This window comes from Diceros bicornis, chromosome 5 (genome assembly GCF_020826845.1).
Source record: "Diceros bicornis minor isolate mBicDic1 chromosome 5, mDicBic1.mat.cur, whole genome shotgun sequence".
NCBI lineage: Eukaryota > Metazoa > Chordata > Mammalia > Perissodactyla > Rhinocerotidae > Diceros > Diceros bicornis.
The window spans coordinates 64,616,890-64,638,930 of record NC_080744.1 but is presented as its reverse complement, the minus strand read 5'-3'; the positions used below and the strand labels follow the sequence as shown (position 1 = coordinate 64,638,930).

Here is a 22,041-nt window from a genome sequence, read left to right as displayed (position 1 = left end):
CACTAATTGTTTACCTCCCCAAACTCACATGTGAACAAGTAGATTCAAAGCAGTATTGTCTGTAATAGCTACACACCAGAAATCACTCAATGCTCAGCAACGGGAAAATGGATATATACATTGGGCATCACCCATAAAACTGAATATTAAACAGCAGTAAAAATGAAAGAAGCAGAGTGACTCCCATTAATTATGTTTCTGAATACAGCTACACAGAAACAGAATATTGAGTGAAAAAAAAGATGCGAAAAATACATATTGCATGATACCATTTATATAAAACTTGAAAATATAAAAACTCAATAAACTCCCCATGCATGTATGCATAAATAGGAATGGTATGAAAACATGAATGAATAATAAGCATCAAAATCAAGATAGTGGTTACCTCTAGGGAGAGAAAGAAGTACACAGGGGCTCCATCTCTATGTTTTATTTTTAAAATCTGAAGCAAATGTGGAAAAATATTAATATCTGTTATGCTTGGTGGCGGATACAGGGTATTTATTTGAGATACTGTTCCACATGCATTTCTGCATGTTGAAATATTTCAAGATAAACAAAGAGAAGTCAACTCTCCAATCACTCAAGCTTAGAGAGACTGGTGTAAAGAATTAATAAATAGTTTCACTGTTTCCTGAAGAGAAATTGCAAACTATCTGACTGCCCAGGAAATACAGGAGTCATTTATTCTTTGGAGCTTTGGGTATACTTGAGCTCATTTATTTATCCTTATCTTCTTTCCACAAAGGATTCACGGTAGCTTGCAACACAAGACACATACAATGAGCCAGGAAAATGTAAACGTAAGTAGAATATCAGGATCAAAGCTAACAAACATTCCATTAATACTGGTTAACCACAGTTGCTGTGATTAAACCAAGTTTCAAACTTGGCTCTGAACTTCTTGGCAACAGTAACCATTCCATCTCCAGCTGACCCATAAAAGCAGGTTATGAAAACTAACCTTTGTTCTTCAAGATTGAAACTGAATATTGCCCTGAGCAGTCTCTTTGTATTCTGTTTTTCATTTTGCCTTGCTAACTAGCCAGGTTCTTCTTTCTTTTGTCTTCCTCTCCCCTCCCCTCTCCTCCTTTCCCTTTCCTTCCTCGTTCCTTGCTTCCTCCCTCCCTCCCTCCCTTCCTTCCGTCTTTCTTTCCTCCCTTCCCTCTATTTCCCTCCTTTTCATTCTTTCATTTATTTTACCCAGATACCAGATCCTTAAGACTAGCGGTGGTTACGAACATAGGTCCTATCTACTATTTATTGGATGAAATACCCTTGGGTGAGGTTTCTAACCTCTCTATGCCTCAGTTTTCTAATGTTCAAATGGGCATATCTGTCATACATATATCACAGTGTTAGGAGATTCAATGAGATAATAATGCATGCAAAGAGCTTAGAATAGTGCTAGACACTGCTCAATAAATCTTAGTTGTTATGATTATTACTACTTAGTGGAGGAGAATACGAATCCCAAGGTATTCCGTGCCATGGTCAGGAACAGATCAGGAGCAGGGCGAGGCTTCACTGTCTCATATGCCAGGCTGTCAGTGGAGGGAAGCTTGGGAAATGGGGAGCTGATACCAGCACCATCCTCAGATTTAGGAGCACAGTTAACTAGCCTCATATCCAACAGCACACTTAGCAACCACCCCAAGATCCAGCAGCACACGGAACCATCTAGCTACTGCACCCGAATATGAGGGACAGTATCTCCCCAAATGAGGGACAATGGACATTTCTGCTTTTGAGGCAACCACAATATTCTGTTTCTCCTTGAGATTCCTTTTCAAAAAAAGCACTCCTTCAGCACACACTAGCCTGGACAGTCTCAGACTGTGGGATATGCATCTCTTCCCCTTTCCTGAAGACCCTGGCAAACCCAAATAGAGAAGACAACTTGCTCTAGGGATCACCATTAACAACTTAGGACCCTCACTTGATTCCAGACCCAGTAGACTCAGGTCACCTTGTCTTTCCATCTGGAGATCATCCTCACCTAGGAACTCGTGCAAGCAAAACAGTTTGGGAGGAAGCTGAGCTGAAGGGGACAGGAACTAGATGGGAAGACATAGCCATTGGAGTTTGCAACCAGGCAAAATACAGATTCAAGAAGTGGAAATCAATTGGTATGGGACAGTGGGGGCAGACAAGAGAGAGCTCAGGAACAAAGGGATGAGAAACCAAGTGACTAAAGCTGGGGCATAAGGCAGTTTGGTTTTAGCAACAAGACAGAAATCCTATTACTAGGCCTGAAGCAGAAGGCCTAGGTAGAGCCAGCAGTGCGTGGGTAGGTTTGCTGCTAAGTCATTGAGTGCTGACCTACGGTTCCTTAAATTCCCAGAACCGGGGAGGACCAAAAATGCACGTAAATGTGAGAGTCAAGTCCCCCTACCATCAGGGATGGGTTAACGGAGGAGAGGCAGCATTCAGGAAGCTAGAGAGATTATTTATTAAACAGCCAGGCCATTCACCTGCAAAGCCTAGAGCAAGCAACAGTTCCCCACATTCCAGAGGAATAACAAGTTCTTGCCTTTCCTGTTTACTAGAAGTCCATGAGCAAGATATTCTTGGTGGTTCTCTCAACATCACCCTCAAGGTAAGATCTCATTTCTATACCAAACAAGATATAAACCCCAGAGAGATTACCTTGGATCATCAAGAAATGCTAATGGCTCTTTCTGTCCTGGGGCTCCAATTCTGTGGTTCAACTTATATCTAGAAGAAGAAGAAGAGTGCCATTTATTGGGTGTTCGCTGTGTGCCAGGCATAATAAATGCTTTAAATGCATTATCTCATTTGATCCTCACAACAATCTTATGAGGTAGGTTCTATTATGAGGAAACTGAGGTTCAAATTGGTCACAAGCTATCAAGCTGGTAGCTTAAGTTCCAAGATGCAAACCCAGGACAATGTAACTTAAAAGGTCACGTTCTGAAGTTATGTTAACCTCCTAAACTTGAGCACTTCTTCTTGGGGGTGGATGACCTAGAGTTCTTAGGGATGTGAGCCTTAGAACTGCAAAAGTAGCTCACCTAGCTTCCTTCCAAGCATTTCTGTATGACTTTGTTGTCCTATAACTTCATTCTTGTTTTCCCACATCCTGGTGGTTCTGCTGACAGAAGAGCTGGTAGGCAAAATCTGAGTAAGTTGGAGAAGTCCTATTTATTACCTGTAAGATTGTTTTCCTGAAGTTGTATCATCGCTAGCTATGGTGATTGGCTCCAACCACCCTCCTCACCAGCATGAACTAGGACAAAACCCTGCTGACATCCTGTTTACCTGTTTGATCTTCATATGGAATTAGAAAAATTAGAATCTTTCATCCATGAATTCCTAAATCTTCTGAGGTACAGGTACACATGCTTACCTGAAAAAAGAGCCCCAGAATAGCTAACAACAGAAGGAAACACCTTTCAGAGAAGATCACTTACTGATGTGTAACTGCATTTTACATTCACTAAGGATCACTTAAGACAAAGCATTTTTTTCCCATCCCAGTTTTGACTCATTTTCACATTTTCTGCCCACAGTGACCCCCAGGATCTCCTGTAGTACCCTGAGGAGAACAGTATCCCTAGAATAAGACCACTTCCTACAGAAGTGAAGAGAAGGGCTCCTACTCAGCTAAGGAGAAACATACAGTAAATACGATAATTCTCACTGGATTAAGGAGGCAAACTTTTTTTTTTTTACTAATTTATTAATAAGTTTATTCTTTACTCATAAAAAAGAACATATTTTTGGCTTTGAAATCATAACATAAAATAAAAAGGCAAACAACTGGAAATTTTCGGCTCAAAGTAGGTAAAAGCAACTCATGCTGAACCATGAGCAAACACTGCGTGCTTTGGGCTACAGCAGGGGCACCAATCAAAGCAAGAACCGAAGATGCAGTGCTAATTCAAGGCCCAAGCTGTCTCTGAAGACTGCTTAGTTCCCAAATGTTGTCTGGTCAACACATGTAGGAAATTAATCTTCCCTTTCTCTCTCTTTCCTTCCTAACCTTTAATTACAAGAACAGTAGGCAATAATAGCTTGATGCTAGTCTTGCTTGTCTAGCTAGGATAGTGTTGTTGTTGTTTTAACATGTTTAACCTACATATTTTCAACCTTAAAAAACATAAAACTGCTAAAATCAACTGTAACTACAAGTCATTTCTATTTTTGGTCAGTTATCTTCTGTAGGCAAAGCTTCATGTAGGAATTTTTATTGCGGATTTCTATGACTGCATCCCTAACAAGCTCAATGAACATCTGTGGCCAAAGCTTCTGCAAAGCCTCATTTTTCATGTTGATCTCTGTGGCTTCCTTCACAAGGTCCTCAATATATGTCTTGCAGAATTTCTTTTTTTCCTTTATTTCCTGTTAAAAACAGAAAAAATTGCATTGAATCATAATTAATCCAAAAGCCAAAGCAACAATCAGCTGAACCAGAGAAACCTGAAATAATCTATTCTTACCCCCAACCCTCAGAGCAGGAATACTTTCCTAGACACTCTTGACAGAGCCCCACTTGAGTAAAGGCAGCAATAAGGAGCTCACTACTTCCCCGCCCACTCCTACCTCTGTTGGACAGCTCTGTTAGAAAATGTGTTTCTTTATTCAAATCACTGGCTCATAACTACTATTTCTCCCTTGGTAGACTTTCTCCTCCCTCAGTTCAGGCCGTTTAGTTCACACAAGTCAAGTGAATGCACAGATTCATGGTTTCTAGTGGTAACTGTATCAGAGTACTGATACTGACAATCTTAATTGGTATGAGGTGAGCTAATATCCATATACATACCTTAAATACCCATACTCTGAATTCACTCTGTATTTTAGGAAAGCATATAGTGATACATTACACTGACTTATGTGGCCTAGACCATTTGGACAAAGTTGGGGCAAAGTGTATAAGGAGGAAGAGGAAACATACACAAGCCTGGGACCCAGAACTTGGCCTTTAAAAGAAATGGTGCTCCCACTCAACTTCTGGGTCTGGCAGTCTGCAAATGAAAAACCTGGGTTGAAAATACCACAGGGAAAGTTTTGGGCCCAAGGATATTTGGGCTTTGGGCCCCAAATTCATCCCAGAGGCTGAAACAAGGCCATTTTTTTAAATGCAAGAATTCAACATTAATTTTGGCTATTGATACTTTTGGGGAGTATAAAGGCATGATGATGGAAAGTGTCATAATATATATGGAAAAATCAATGGATAGATAAGATAATTAGAATTATAAGGGAAGCAATTCACATCAACGAAGGAGGAAAGAAATAATAAATGTCAACAAGACAATAGGTTTAACTACTTGGAAAGGATCTACTGAAACCTCCAACTCAAATCAAAATACCAGAATAATTTCAAGATGAATTAAAGAGTTAAATTTAAAATATCAACAGATATTGCCATTAAAATTACACTTATGAAGATCTATAATAACAAGGAAAATACATTATAATGTTAAGTGGAAAAAGAAAAATACAAAATTAAATTTTGATAGAGGTTGAGGTATACAAGTGTATGTATTTGTCAAAACTTAGCAATTGTACACCTAAAATTTATATTTCATTGTATATAAATTTTACCTCAAAAGAAGAAACTTTATCAAATATCAAATACTAAACTCCGATTAATGATATGCATGCTGAATTATTCAGGGAGAAGCATGCTAATGTCTGCAATTACTTTGAAATGAATTAAAAAAATAAAGTGGGTTGTCGATTGGATAAAGGATGGGTAGATGCACAGATATGTGACAAGCAAGAACACTGTAGAGCACAATGTTAATAGTAGAATCTAGGTGTGGGTGTATGGGTGTTTTCTGTAAAATTCTTTCAACTTTGCTGTATGTTTTCAATTTTCAATAAAAGTTAGAAAAAATATATAGAAAATGATTCATAGAAAATATATTGAAGTGTCATTAAGACTGTCTTTGCGTTGTAAGACCATGAGTATTTTTTCCTCCTATTTCCTATTTCTCTTCCTTTTCCAAATTTTTACAGTTTTTAAAAAATAAAATATGTTTTAGATTCTTTATCAATTAATGTAAGTCAATGATGAGTCCCAACTGTCACTAACTTTCCCTAACAGAGGCATATTTTGGAAATTTTCTTATGATGCAAGATTTCTCTAAATAATCACTCACCATTCAGGGGTCAACATGCTGATTTGATTTAGTTCATGTGCTAAAAACAACAGGTCAAGGGTTGACCTATCATAAAAATATGTACAGATTTTGATGGGTGATAAATAACAAATGGTTCCAGCTGGCTACTTCTCCGATGAACCTCACTTCTCTAACTCTGAAATATAGTCTGGGACTTAGTCACCTGCTCTACGTTAGGTCGTTGATGAGAACAGCATTTAGCTGCTCCCTTTTAACACTCAGTAAATTTGGCCTACCCAGGGACTACCAGGAAGAAAGATAAGTGTGACTCACCAGAGATCAATAATTAAAATGAGCAATATTTTACAATGAGCAATGCATTTATACAAGTAGAAGGCACAGAGAATATTTAGTGAATGTCTCTTTTGCAGATTTCTAAGTTTCTTAAAACATGATTTTGAATTAAAACAAAAAAGATAAAGTTCTAGCAGTAAGACTGGAAAAAATTTTATAGTAATTTAGGAATAACAAAGATTTAAAAAAATTTTGAAATGATATATTTTGTTAAGTAATTTATACATAATACAAATTAAAATCAACTTTTCGTAATTGGCATAATGCAATTTTTGTGCTTTAAGATTTCCTGCTATGGTTTCTTCCATTATTTCTTTATAAACATGTTGATAGAGAAATATATCTGCCATAATAAACCTTAATTTAGTAACTGTGTTTGAAAGCATTTTTACTTCATCATTTATCGTCTCCTCCAAGCCAATTACTCTGCATCTCTGTGCAGTATACTCTAAAACTCATCAACTGTCCGCCAGGATGACTCACTCTGCCTGTCCAGAATGATTCTGTTAAGGAGCACATTAGAGATACCTCTTGCCCTGACCCATCAAAGAGTTGTTGCTCTTTGAATAATGCTTTTTCTGTTCTTAAATGCTTTCATATACTTATTTTTTTCCTATCCCACAATATCCTTGTGGGGTTCATAAAGCAAGTATTTTACAAGTTCAATCCCAATGAAATTAACTCTACACAATATTGTTTATATTATTTCATTGAACTAAAATTTTGTTGTCATTAAGATGGTTTGGAAAAAACAAAGTAGGTCAAAGGTGGGATCTGTCATAGAGCAATTTTAACCATAATGGTACTTGTATTGGGATTCAATCCCTATCGCTATTTTATAAATGGGAAACTAAAGTCAATAGAGGTTGAGAGACTTGCTCAGGATTAGATTGATTATCATCCACTAATATTTACCTAGAGAAAACTCTAATCTAGTCCTTCAACAACCTACAGTCTAGCTGGAGAGACGGCCTACACATATGCAAAGCTAATTAAAAAAAATTAAACAGTAAATAAGTGCTGAATGAGATATTTAGACAGCAAATATAATCAGTGCTCAGAGAAGAGAGAGCTGTTTGCACTGGGGTGATCAAGAAGACTTCAGAAAGCAGAAGGACATACTACGAAAGAGTCCAAGGTCAGGAATCAGAAGGTCTGAATTCTAGAGGCAGCTCAGTCAGTAACTCACCATGTGATCCCGAGTAGCTCACCTGAGTTTCCAGTTTTCCTCATATGTCTAAGAACAAGATTGGATTCTTTAAAGTCCCTTTCAGCTCTCTGATTCTATGTCCATCTTAAGTCTTTTTTAGAGCGAGTCAGGAGAATGGATGGACAATTACCAAGCAACAGAATTACACATGTCATATGGATAATGACAGGGTCTGCTTATCCTGATTTGTGAGGAACGCACTTCAATTAATTCCCTCAACCACTCAGGATGTACAGAAGAGAGAGACTGAGCACTTTGTGCTGCAGTGATTTAAACATTTTTCAAGAAGTGGGGAGCACGGTATAAGGGAAGGAACGCTGGGTTGTGAGTCAAGACACAGTGATGAAGGGACTAGGGCAAGATCTTCCAGGTAATAAGTGGTAGAATCAGGGACTCAAATCCAAGTCTCCTAATGGCCTAGTGTTCTTTCCAAAATATTATGTGACTTCAGATTCCTCCTTTCCCTTTGATATTTCTCAAACCAGGAATCAACATTCCCTGTCTTGACTTTTTCGTTGCTTATTTACTGCTCAAACCACTTTAATGGAGACTCTGCTTATATGACTCCACTGAAACTATTCCTGTTAAAAAAAAAAAAACACCAATGACCCTGATTGCCAAATTTATCAATTTTTTTTTCTTTCTAGTTTGTGCCCTGGGGGTATTAGAAAATCATAGCCTACTCAACCATGGTCATAAAGATTTTCACCTATTTTTTAAATGAGAACGTTCAAGTTTTGTTTTTCATACTTGGGTTTTTATTTGATCTGGAAATAATTTTTGTTGTATGGCGTGAAGCAGGGGTTCAATATGTATTCCTGATGTGATAGTCCATTCCCTCAGCACCATTTATTGTATAGTCTGTCTACACTAGTCCACAATACCTGCTATCTGTATAGTTTCCCCATATACACGGGATACTTCTGGCTCTCTATTTTGTCCACGGGTCTACTTGTCTATTCCTACACTACCTAAATTACTGTGCTTTATAATAATACTTGATATCTGGTAAGGCAAGTTCTCTTACTTTTACTCTTGTGTATTTCAGGTCCTTTGCTCTATCAGATAACTTTTAGGCTTAACTGGTGAGTTTCCACAAATAACACGGTCCAAATTTTGATTAGAACTGCCTTATATTTATGGATGGATTTAGGAAGAGTTCACATCTTTACCAGGTAGAAAGTTTCTGTCCACGAACAAAAAACTATCTATTCAGTTCTTCTTCAATGTCTTTCAATAAAATTTTATAATTTTATTGAAAACTTCATAAAGGGCTTATACATATTTTATTATTCATTCCTACAGGGTTTGTTATTATGGTAAATGGTATATTACTTAAAATTTGTTTGTGAATAGGTAATACAACCTATATTGAATCATTGACTCCTTTTCTTACTGATTTCTAAAAGCTCTTTATAATTTAGCGAGATTAGATGCAAACTATTTTCTCAGTTTTCATTCGTCTCCACTTATTTGATTCCCCTGGAGGTCTTTCTCAGCCCAAGGGGCTGAGTTACACGGTAACTTTCCATGGTTTCTTGCAGAAATGTTATGCTTTCACTATAAACTTTAAAATCTCTGACCCATTTAGAATTTATGCTGGTATAAGATACAATGTCTGAATCTAGCTTTTTTTCCTCAATTCCCTAATTATTTCCAAATCACTTAATAGATAGTCCACCTGACTGGGTTGAGACTATTCTTTGTCATGTAATAAATTCTCTCTTGTATTTGGATGTATTCTTGACTTTTCCATTCTATTCTATTAGACTATCTCTTCATGATCATCCTGTTTTAATTGATAAGCCTTTATAATATGCCTTAATATCTAGTAGTGCTATTCTTCTCCTCATGGTTCTTCTTTTTCAGAGTTTTTATGGCTATTTATGTTTATTTTCCCACATGTACTATAGGATCTACTTGTTTAAAAAAAAACCTCAATGAACAATTTTTGGTATTTTTATTGGGATCATATCAAAATCTTAAATTAACTTAAGGAAAACTGATATATTTTGCTTTAGATCCTTCTTATCCAAAACATGGTAGATTTTTCCATTTGCATAAATCTTTTGTGTGCTTCATTAATGTTTTAAAGTTTACTTCATATAGATCTTGCATATGAGGTATTTTATCTTTTTGTGTTGCTACTGTGAGTTGAATCTTTTCTTCCATTATATTTTCTTTTTGGTTGTTATTTATATACATGGAAGCTGTTGGTTTCTGCTCCATTACTGAATTTTCTTACAGCTTTTTATAGTTTCTCAATTAATTCTCTTGGGATTCCCAGGTATTCAATAATATTATCTGTAAATAGTAAGTTTACTCCCTTCTTTTCAAGTTACCACTGATTTCTTTCTCTTGTCTAATTGCATTGTCTATATTGATAAATAATAATGGTGATATTGGACATTCTTGTCTTGATATTGACTTCAAAGACGCATTAGCGTTCTACTGCTATGCAACAAACTACTTCAAACCTAGCGGCTTAAAACAACACACATCTATGATCTCACAGTTTCCATGCATCAGGGGTCCATGCATGGGTTAGCTGGAAGCTCTGCTCAGGACTTCACAAGGCTTGAGTCAAGATGTTGGCCAGGCTATGTTCTTTTCTGAAGCTTAGGGTCTTCTTCGAAGCTCAGGTAGTTGTTGGCAGAATTCATTTCCTTGTGGTTATAGGTCTGCAGTCCTATTTTCTCACTGGCTGTCAGCAGGGGGCTACTCTGTAGAAGCTTCTGACAGTTCTTTGCCACGTGGCCCTCTCAAAATATGGTGGCTTACTTCTTTAAGGCCAGTAGGAGAATCTCTCAGGGAAATCGTAAATCCTTTTTTAAAGGACTTGCCTGGTAGGTCAGGCTCATCCAGGATAATCTCTCTTTTTATTAACTCAAAGTCAACTGATTAGGGATCTTAATTATATCTGCAAAATCCTTTTATGTTTTCCACATTCCATTGGTTAGAAGCAAGTCACAGGTCTTACCTGCATTAGGGGAGGGAATTATACAAGAGTGTGGATACCCAGGGTTGAGAATCATGGAGGCTATCTGAGTTAGAATTCTGTCTACCGCTAACGCTAATGTTTCTAGAATTTCTCCATCATGCATGATGTTTACTATCCAATTTCTCTTTATCCTACTTATTGAGTTAAAAAAATTTTAGAACGGGTGTTGAATTGTGTGAAATGCCTTTTCAATGTCTATAGAAATAATCACAAGTTTTCATCTTAGATTTATTAATTTACTAATATTGAATCTTCCTTGCATTCCTAGAACAAATCACCCTTGACTGTGATGTTTGTTATTCATTTAATGTTCTGCTGTATTTCGCTTGATAACAGTTTTAAAGGATTTTTGCATCATCAACATTCTTAGGTATCTGGTCTGGCTTTTCTTTTTCCATGCAATCCTGACAGGTTTTGGAATCAGTGTTATTGCTGTCTGTCTTGAAAATATGTAAAAGTTTTCTTTCTTTTTCAATACTCTTAAACAATTTAAAAATCATTGGAATTATCTGTTCCTTAAAGAGTTGGTAGTTTTCTCTACGAAACTGTTATTTTGCATGCAGCTCTTTGACATTTTTCTAAATGTCTTTTATAGAAATTATATTAATTTTTGACTCATAGAACCAACTGCTTTCAGGAAGAGAAGGACTCATAATCCTGCCAGGGTGCCTTTCATTTTCCTCTTCTGGCAGCATCATGAAGCCCCGATTGGCTAAAGGATTACATTCAATCTCTTTCACATAGCCCTCTTACTTCCTTCCAGTCTCTTCTTTTAACAGCATCTATCTCAATCTCGGTGCTTCAACAACACTGAACTGCTTATAGTTCCTGGCCTCTCCTTATCTGTTTTATATTTCCATGCTTTTTATTCACACCGTGCTATCTGCCAGAACTGTCCTTTCCCCTTTGTCATATAGTTATTTTATCCTTTAAGACTCACCTCAGGAAGCTTCTCCTCTAGAAAGCCTCCCTTGACCTGGGTTAACTATCCCATCTCTACTCTCTTGATATACTGATTTATAATTATCCCTGTATATGTCTACCTCCTCCATTAGAATGTAAGATCCAAGAGGATAAGGACAGCGACTTCCTATAGCCCAAGTATATGTGTGATAGGTGCTCAATACACGATTTTTGAATGAATGGAAGTATGAATGTAGAGAGGCCTCAGATGAGACAGAGAATTAGCTGACTTGAAGTATTTGAAGAGTTTTCATAAGAGACTTGTTCTCTTTTCTACATAAAGTGGTACTAGGATCATTAAATGAAAGTTATTAGCTTAACATGTAAGAATTTTTTCACAGTTGGAGCTGTTCAGTAATACACAGCTACCTCACGAAGCGGCGCCCTTTCTTGCACTAGAAGACTTTAAAGCAGAATCTGAACATCTTTTGGGATGCTATAAAAAATATTGTTGCATTGAGTTTTCAAGTGATTTTCAAGCTGTAATCCTTAGAGCCCTATGGGTTCCAAAGAGATGTTTCAGGATTAGGGGCGAGGTGAAGGGAAAGTACTAGAAAAGAAGATGCAATCAGATGAAGCTCTGAACGCTCTACTTTCCCTCTACAACAGTAGCAGCTCTGCTCTTTTGCTTTGTTTCGACCTACTGGATTTTCATGCTACAATATGGTTTGAATAAAGACTCCCACTGCTGGTGAAAAACATTTGAAAACCGCTTGCCTGGCCATTTCACTTCAAATTACATATATAACCACCTGTGAGTTATATAAATATATATGAGTTAAAAATATATAAATAACTCACAGTGCCATGTATATACGTCATAGATGGTCAATCAATGCTGCCTGCTCTCTATCTCGTTCATTTGCCCTTTCGTGCCCTCAAAATCTCTTGTAGAATGTTAACATTCTATTGCTAGTTAGAGGACTTGTTTCTTCAGCTTCCTTATGAGCTCCATCAAGGCAGGCACTGCTTGCTTTTCCTCTTTATTGCTCCCTAAGCACCCTAACACTGTATTCCTCCAATAAACCTCCAAACACATAAAGAAATAAAGAACTGGTTCCAGCTTTCCTGGCTAAGTAGCTACAATGGAAACAGAAAAGATCAAAATTACATTACCCGATTAAGAATATAGTAGTTAATGGTGTAGGAGAATGAAAGAAGTAAATTAAAACATCAAGGACTCAGGCAAAGAGAACAGAAATGGAGGTTCTGCTGCGTCCTCTGCTGGTCTGGCATGGGCTAGTTAAGTCCTCACAGCAAGCCTATAACCCTTTTCTTAATTCAGAGAGATCAGGACACTTGGGCCTACTTTGGTCTAGATTTTTGGTACAGATTTCTTTTGAACACTTTTTTCTGCTAAAATAAAGATATTGGAACTATGAGCTCTACTCTTTCCTAATGCCTTGGTGCCCACTGTCCTCAGCTTTGTATATAAAGCTGGCTAACGTTCCAGAACAAAAAAGGTTATCTTATCTGATAAAGGGAGAAATGTACAACTGCCATGTCCCAAGCCACGTGGGATATATCCAGGCACTAGATTCCAAAGATCAATGGTAGTTTTACCTCTAGCTTTTCATTATAAAAGTCTCTTGTGGTATAATTAAGTGTAGCACGATTTGTGTTTTCTCCTACAAGTCTTTTGCTATCATTATTTTCTTCATTGACAATACCAGGTTTTTTCCCTTTGGTTTCTAGCAGATACTGGAATTGCTTCTTCCTGTAGAAAGACAGTAAAGAGATTTGGACAGTTATTTATCAGATTTATTAAAATATGTCTATTTTTCACTTGACTTTATAGGGAAGCATTGCTCTTTTGAATATCTGTTTATGAGTTTGAGTATATTATTTATTTGAGCTCAGCTCAATACCCCAATCTTTCTACTAATTAAGCTATTCAACCCAAATTCTTTTGTTTCATAACTACCAATCATCAACATGTCTCCAGCATTTTTAAAGTGAAAAAACTCTACCTTAAAAAAAATAATCAACACAAAAATGAAATAATCACAGAGCACAAAACAACCCCCATTAAAGATCTAGTTGGCCAAACTTTCAAAGTCTTATCTCATAAAATATATGTTAGTTACCTCTTATAAATCACACAAATAGTTCATAATTCCATTATGTAGCTCAGTAGTATTACTCATAGATAGAAAATGGAGTGGGATACTGGTTTAAGTTTAGGCAAAAACAAAAACAAAAACCACAAACCCTCCTACTGTTAGCATAGCAGGGCAAGATTCTAGTAGGAGGTAAATAAGGAAACAGAAACCTCATTTGATTATGAAGAACATAGACAGTGCTCCTTGTATCACTTGCAGCCCCATGAGCCTAGAATTCCAGAGGAGTACAACCCCTCCTCCAGGAAGGTCGCTCTCTGGTGTCCACCACTTAGGGTGTCTCTAAACGAAGGGATATTACTACTTTACTGTGAACTGAAGACTAGGAGCAGAAGAGGAATATATCTTTTAAAATATCTTCCTTTTTCCAATTTAAAAGTATAACAGTCATTTTAGAAATTTTAAGAAGTACAAATTTTGAAAAGTAGGAAGAGAGAGATAAAAATCATTGATAAATTTATACCTCATAAATCTATATAAATCTATAATATTGTTTACATTTGATATATTTCTTTCCAGGCTTTTTCTATGAATTTTTGTAAAAAGTTGAAATTACACTAAACATCCAGTTTGTATACTGTTTTCACTTAATGCTACATAATAAGCATTTTCTACATCATTAAAATTAATAATTTTAAGGAATAAATAAAATTAAATTGTGATGTAGATCACAATTTACCTAATCAATCCTTTTTATTGGATATTTAGGTAGCATAATCTATTCACTTTTATAAAGAAAAAAGTAACATATAGATCTTTATTGTATTTACTTTATCGATTTTTTAATTACAAAAGCAATGTACACATATATTTTATATTACTTTTATTAGTCTTTTCAATCAATTTTTCATTAATTTTGTTTTTAATGTCATTTCTTTAACTTTCTTCAGGATTATTTTGCTGTTTTTTTCCTAACTTCTTTAGATAAATGTTTAGCTCATTCATTTGCAGCCTCTATTCTTTCCTAATATATCCATTTCAAGGCTAAAATGTTTCCATTTAGCACTGCTATAACTTGATCCCACAAGTTTTGAAATGTGGTATTTTTATATTTCAGTTCAAGGTAGTTTTAAATTTCCATTATGAAATTGTCTTTAACCTGTAGGTTATTTAGAAATGTTTCTTAATTTTCAAATATATGGAGATTTCCTGGCTAACACTTTATAATCGAGTTAAAGCTTTAAATTGCATTTTCAACAGAGAACATGGTCCAAGTAAAGCTTTTGGAATCTGTTGAAATTTGCTTTATGGATAGTATTTTGTCAAGTTTTGTAAATATTCCATAGGCTTGAAAAGAAGGTCCATTCTACAGTTATTGGGGGCAATGTTCTCTAAATGTACATTATATCAAATTTGTTAATCATGTTGTTCAAATATTTTATATATTTTTTTTCTATTAATGACTCAGAGGTATATTAAAACTTTCCACTGTAATAGTGGATGTGTAGTGCTGTCAATTTTTGGTTTATAATTTTTTAAGGCTATGCTAATAGGTGCATACCAATTAAATTAGAAAATATATTTTTATATTTCTGGCAAACTGAACCTATTAGCATTTTGAAATGATCTTCTTTATTTCTAGTATTGCTTTTAATCTTAGTCTATTTAATCCTCAATGGCTACTGTTTTTATTTTGGTTAGTATTGATATTATCTTTTCCCATTTTTTTACTTTCAAACTTTATTTAACCTTATGTTTCAGATGTGTCTCTTTTAACAACATATAGTTGAACTTCATTTTTTTATTCAGTCTGACAATCTTTGGCTTTTAACCAGAACAATTAGAACATTTGTATTTTATCATTGAGGTAGATTGATCATATTGATGGTCATAATTAATGGCTCCCTTGAATCCATGCCCTTTATAACGTGATTTTGCAGTTAGATAAAGGCTACCTCCAAGTCCCTTAGATATTGCCCTGTGGCTCGCTTTGACCAACGGAATGTGGGAAGTGATGGTGTATCAGTCCTTAGCCTAGGCCTCAGGAGACCTTGCATGTTTCTGCTCTCTCTTCAAACCTTGCCTCTGCCTTTCATATGAAAACAAGCCCAGGCAGATTTCTGGAGTATAAGAGACCATGTGGAGCAGAGACAAGTTGTCCCAGCTAAGGCCTTCCTAGACCAGCTGATAGCCTGCCAACCCCAAACAAGTGAGAGAGCCCAGGATAGATCAGCAGAGCTGCCTACCCAATCCAAAGGCGACTGTAGATACATGAGGACCCCAGCTGAGGGGAGGAGAACCACCCAGCTGACCTGTAGACTCCGGGAGGAAAATGCTTCTTGTTTGAAGCCACTGAGTTTTGGTACAAAGATACTTGCTGATAAAGCAGTATTTAGGTTAAATCTGACATTTTCTTTTCTTTCTATTTGACTCACATGTTCTATGTTTCTTTTTCTCTTCGTCTTCTCCTTGTCCTCCCCCCACCCCACTCCACACTTACTAGCTTGGAAGCTATATACTCTTTAATTCTTTGGTTACCACAGAAATTACAACATGAACTCTGAACTCACTAACATCTAAACCTAACTACTGTATCTCCATCCTAGACAATACAAGGACCTAGAATACTATATCTCCATTTATCCCTTCCCAATATATATTCTACTGTTGTAGTATATTTTAATTCTATATTTTTAAACCCCATAACACATTATTATTGTTATTTTATACAGTCAATGTTCATTTAGATTTATTCCACAAATTTAATACTTTCCTTGCTCTTTAGCTTTTCTTATACATCAGACCATTTTTGGGATCACTTTCCTTCTGCCTTAATTATAGGATTTATAATTTCTTTTAGTGCAGTAATACTGATAGGAAATCTCTTAGGTCTTGTTTTTATTATTTTGTTGTAAAATGTCTTTATTTTACCTTCATTCTTAAAAGACATTTTTGCTGTGTATAGAATTGTAGGGGGACAATTGGTTTCCTTCAGTATATTGAACATATCATTCATTATCCTGTCTTCTGGCTTCCACTGCTGCTGTTGTAAAGTCAATTGTTGATGTGCACTCTTTTGAAGACAATCTGTTTTTTCCTGTTGTTTTAAAAATTTTCACCTTATAGGTGGTACTCTGTAGTTTCACTGTAATGTGAGTAGGTATAGATTTCTTTTTATTTATCAAATTTGGAATTAGTTGACGTTAATGTGTAGATTAGTGTATTTTATCAGTTCTGAAAAATTCTTTGCCATTATCTCTTTAAATATTGCCTCTATTCCATGATCTCTATTGTGTCTTTTTGGAACTCCAAACAAATTTCTAACTCATTCCATCTCCAAAATTTCTTAACTGCTTTTCCATATGTTCTTTTCTCTTTGTGCTGCATTCTACAAATTTTCTCTAGCCTATCTCCCAGTTTATTGATTCGCTTTTCAACTGTGTCTAATTGGCTATTAAACCTCTTAATTTTTAATTTTGTTTATTGTTTTTCATCTATAGAATTTGCTTTGGTTTCCTTTCAGATCTGCTGGATCCCTTTTTTAAAATTTCTGTTTTCTCCAGATATTTTCAACCTTGTCTTTTATATCATGAAATATACTAGGCATAGCCATTTTATAATCTATGTGTGATAATGCCAAAATCTAAAGTATTCATGGGTCTGTTTCTGTGGTCTATTTTTTTCCTGCTAGTTCTTATATGTGGTGCCTTATTTGCTTGTGTGCTGTTTTCTTTTTCATTGTGTGTTGGTCATTGTCCTTAAAAATTATCCATGAAGGGGTCCGGCCCAGTGGCATAGTGGTTAAGTTCATGCACTCCACTTCAGCGGCCCAGGGTTCACAGATTCGGATACTGGGCACAGACCTACATACTGCTCATCAAGCCATGCTGTGGCAGCATCTCATATACAAAGTGAGGAAGATTGGCACAGATGTTACCTCAGGGGCAATTTTCCTCACCAAAACAAAACAAAACAAAACAAAACAACCTATCCATGAGGATTGTTTGAGATAGGATGAAAGTAACTTCCTCCAGAGAGGAGGTGCAGTTTCTTTTCCCAGGTATCTAGAGATAGTAATGTTTAAACTTTGATATTATGTTAAACCATCCATATATTATGAATTCAGGCTGCAAATCTATATGAGGACTGGCTTTTGGTTACAACTTAGAGACACACTTTTCCCCTTTTCTGCTTACTCCAAGGCAACTTTCCTTGGAAAATACTGAGAGTGGGGAGAAAGGGCAGATTTATTTCTGACATACCCTTACTCTTATTGTGTAGCCATTAGGGTTCTAGCTTAATCTTGGGAAGATCTCAATTTATATTCACCACGTTAGATGGCGGCCTGGACTTTGATTCTTACCCTTCCTTCTTTACACCTAGCAAAATGAAAATTTAAGTTTCCCTGAAATGCCTTCAGGTCAAACACCGTCTCTGTGCTCACCTTACTTCTCAATGTTCTCATTTTCTGATAGATCTTGGCCTAGTGTTTATATCTTGTCAGCTCTTCAATATTTTTATGGAGTTTTTATATTTTATATTATCCAGAATTTTTAGTTGTTTTTAATGCCAGAGCTGGTCAAACCTATCTAACTCACCATTTTCAGAAAAAGTCCAATATATTCTCAATGAAAAGTTTCAAATTGTACAGACATACACAGAGTAAAACTTGAAAAATGCTCTTCAACTACACCACCACCACTCCTAACATCCAGACCCTTCCAAGTGTTCATCCTTTCAGCTCCCTTTCTATGCCTCTATATTTATATGTATACATATTTATTTTGTTGCTTTTTATAACATTGGGTCATAATATAAATATTGTTTTTTGCGTTATTTTATTCAGTTAATTAACTGTCTCTGGATCATTTCACATCAGAATAGGAGATCTACCTCAATCTTTTCTTTTTTCTTCTTCTTTTTTCATAGTCATATAATGACCGTAATGTAGACAGTATCATATAGATACTATATCCATTGTGTAGAAATATCATGATTTATTTAGTTTCCTTATTATTAGGCATTAAGTTGTTTTCCAAAATTGGGCTACTACAAACAAGAAAGCAATGGCGGCCTTGTCTATACATCTTCTGTGCAAATATGTGAGTAATTCAATAGGCTATATTCCTAGTACTGCAACTTCTGGGTTCAAAAACATGATAGATATTGCCAAACTACCTCTCCCCAAAGTCTGTATCAAGTAAAACTTCCATCAACTGTGTAAAGAGTGTATATTGCCCTGAATACTAATAAATCTTTGATATTATTGGTTTTTAAATTTTTAACTCAATCTCATTGGCAAAAATGGCACATCATTATTTTAATTTAATTTGTATTTCTCTGATCACAAGTGAGTTTATCTTTTCCTATGGTATTTGGCCATTTGTATTTCTTCTTGTGACTTCTCTATTCATATGCTTTGCCTTATTTTTCCTATTGTGTTGACAGTTTTTCTTTTACTAAATTTGTAGGACTTCTTCAAAAATGTGTTAAATGTGTTGCAAATATACTCCCCTTATCTGTTCATGTCTTTTGACTTTATGATGTCTTTTACTACATAAAACTTTAAAATTTTTGTGAGCTAAATGTTTCAAATTTTACTAAAGCATTAGAAAATACAGTAGAATATTTTTATAAATTTGGGATGATGAATACCTTCCTAAAATACAAAATTCATCTTGTGTAGTTTCCTGAGAAATCACACCGGGATTTTTGACTGGAAATTTAGTAAATTTGTGATTTACTTTGAATAAATTGGCATCTTTACAATATGAAGTCTGGGAACTCATTAATAATGTACACCTCTCTATTTTTTAGATTTCTTTTTTATTCCTAATTTCATTGTTTACTTCATAGTTACTTTGCGTTAGGTGGATTTCCTGGTATTTTATAGTTTTTATTGCCTCTGTAAATGGAATACTTTTTCTAATACTATTTTCAATAGTTTATTATTGGCATGAGGAAACATTAACTATTTTTGTATGTTGATATAATGTCTGTCTTCCTTGTTGTATATTCTGGTTAGTTCTAAAAGTTTAAAAGTTGAGCTCTTGGATTTTCCTTAGAAAATTGTCTTTATAAAGGGTCAGTTTTTGCTTTTACTGGTCAACTATTCTTTTTTCAATTTCTTCTTCTTTACAAGTTGCAGTTATCTTTATGAATTTCTTTTCCCCATTTTCTTTTATTTTACTTTTGTATTTTCCTAGCTTCTTGAATTGAAAGCCTCATTCATTAATTTCTAATCTTTCTTATTTTCTAACAAGTACATTAAAGATATATAATTTCCTCTCAGTGCAGTTTTAGCCACATCCCACAGGTTTTGACATATATTGGTCTTGTTATCAAATTCACTTATATGTGATTTATGACTTCATCGTAATTTCTTCTTTAACCCCAAAGAGGTAAAGTATTTTTTTAAATCCTTTAAAAACAAAAGGAATACAATAATAATTATAAAAAAAGAACAAAAAACAAAATAGATCAAAACCCAAAAAGATAATTCGAGCAGTGCATACAGACATTTGATGTTTTTAAATCAAATATTTTAAAATTACACAAAGATATCTCTGAAATAGATGCCTTATTTCTCACAAATTGCAGCATACTATACAACTGTTCTATATCTTACATTTTTATTTTCTAAGACATCTTAAAGACTGTTTCATATTGGAACTTCTATTTTTAGAGCTGCAAGTAATTAGTCCTCTATTAATGGACATTTAATGAGTTTTCTTATTTTTGTTATTATAAACCCTGGCTGCAATAAAAATCCTTGGACACATATATTTGTGCTCATGTAAAAAACATTATCTGTAAAATAATCCTTTAAGTGAAATTACTAAGTCAAAGGGCATGTACATTTAAAATTTTTTAGGTACTGCTAAATTGCTGTGAAAAAGACTTGCACCAACTTTCACTACCACCAACAATGTATAAGAATCCTGTTTCATCATGCTGTATGTCATCAAACTTTTAGTCTTTCTCCTCAAAGTTATCTCATTGTTTTAAAATTTTCATGTCTATAACTCGGATTGCGGTTAAACATCTTGTTTTAAGTTTAAAGGCACTTGTATTTTGTTTCCTGGGAACTTGCTTCTCCTGTTCTTTTGTTTTTCCAATTACAACTGGATAAGTTTTGGGCTCATTACTTCCTAATTTTATGATATTATGATTAGAGAAAGTGATCTGTATGAGTATGCTTTTTGAGATACATGGAGATTTTCTTTGTTCAATTTTTGCAAACATTTCACAGGTGTTTGAATAGAATATATATATTTCTGAATTGGGAATAAGGTTCTAGGAATAAAAATCTAAATACATTTACTTAATAAAGTGTGTTAATTGTGTTATTCAAATCCTCTATATTCTTTTTTATTTTGATTTATTTGATCTAATGATCAAATAGATTAATATCTACCACGATAACTGTGAATTTGTCAACGTATACTTGTTTTTGTTGATGTATTTAGAAGCTGTGATCTTGGTTATATTAAGTTTCATAACTATTATCCTTTTTTGGTGGACTGTAGTTTTTGGTGTCATCAATTCCATTATCACTAATATTAATATTCCCATATCTGTTGTTGTTGTTGGCATTTGCCCATTATATATTTTCCATCCCTTTATTTTCAACCTTTATATATTGCTTGCTTTAGGGGTCTCTTAAACACAACATGTAACTCAATTTTTAACTCAATCTGAGAGCTACTATTTATTAACAGGAGAATTTCATTCATTAACATTTATTGTTATAACTGATATGTTTCTTTTTCTTTTTTCTTCCCTTCCTGCTTTTTGTTGATCAGTGTTTTTTCCTTTTAGTGGTTTAGAAATTGTACATTTAATCTTTTTTTCTAATAGTAGCCCTTAAAATTTTAATGCACACAGTTAAACATGTATTTTTCCATAATTTCTGGTGTTAATTAATACTTATTATCTCTCCCAAACAGAAATAAACTTAGCAAACATTAACTTCTTTTCTCTTAGGATTTTCTGGGATTTTAATTCTAAGGTTATTAAATTTTTTTTACATTATTCATTAATATTTTTTCGACAACTCTATTTTTCACCGATTTCTTTCCACAAGCATCATTTCTTGAATTCAAGCTTTCCTATTTCTTGCATCCATGTTCGTTTTGTAGCAGTACTTCCCCCAGTATTTTTTTTTCAGAATGGTTCTATGGGTTTTTCATGGGATTTAGATTCCACCAATCAGATATACTTGGGTAAGATTGAAATCAGAACTGAGCTAAGTAGGAAGTCAGGGTAGCACACAACAAACCTATTTTGTTGGGGTAAGTTGTAGCAGGGCAACATGGCTCTGGAGCCAAGTTCTAGAGAGAAGAGTGAGAAATT

General features: G+C 34.9%; 1 protein-coding gene across 3 annotated transcripts in view; it reads right to left on the bottom strand.

The window, feature by feature from the left end:
* Positions 1-3,696: 3,696 nt before the first annotated feature.
* LRRC49 (leucine rich repeat containing 49) overlaps positions 3,697-22,041 on the bottom strand; it is a 122,583-nt gene continuing 104,238 nt past the window's right edge. For 2 of the 3 annotated variants that reach the window (XM_058541978.1, XM_058541979.1), the window contains 2 exons: positions 13,190-13,343; positions 3,697-4,368 (listed from right to left, as the gene is read on the bottom strand). In XM_058541978.1, the coding sequence (XP_058397961.1) occupies positions 4,165-4,368; positions 13,190-13,343 (358 nt within the window). In that variant the 3' untranslated portion in view covers positions 3,697-4,164. Of the gene's footprint in view, positions 4,369-7,663; positions 8,244-13,189; positions 13,344-22,041 lie in introns of all 3 variants that reach the window. The other variant, XR_009220084.1, reaches the window with a different exon arrangement.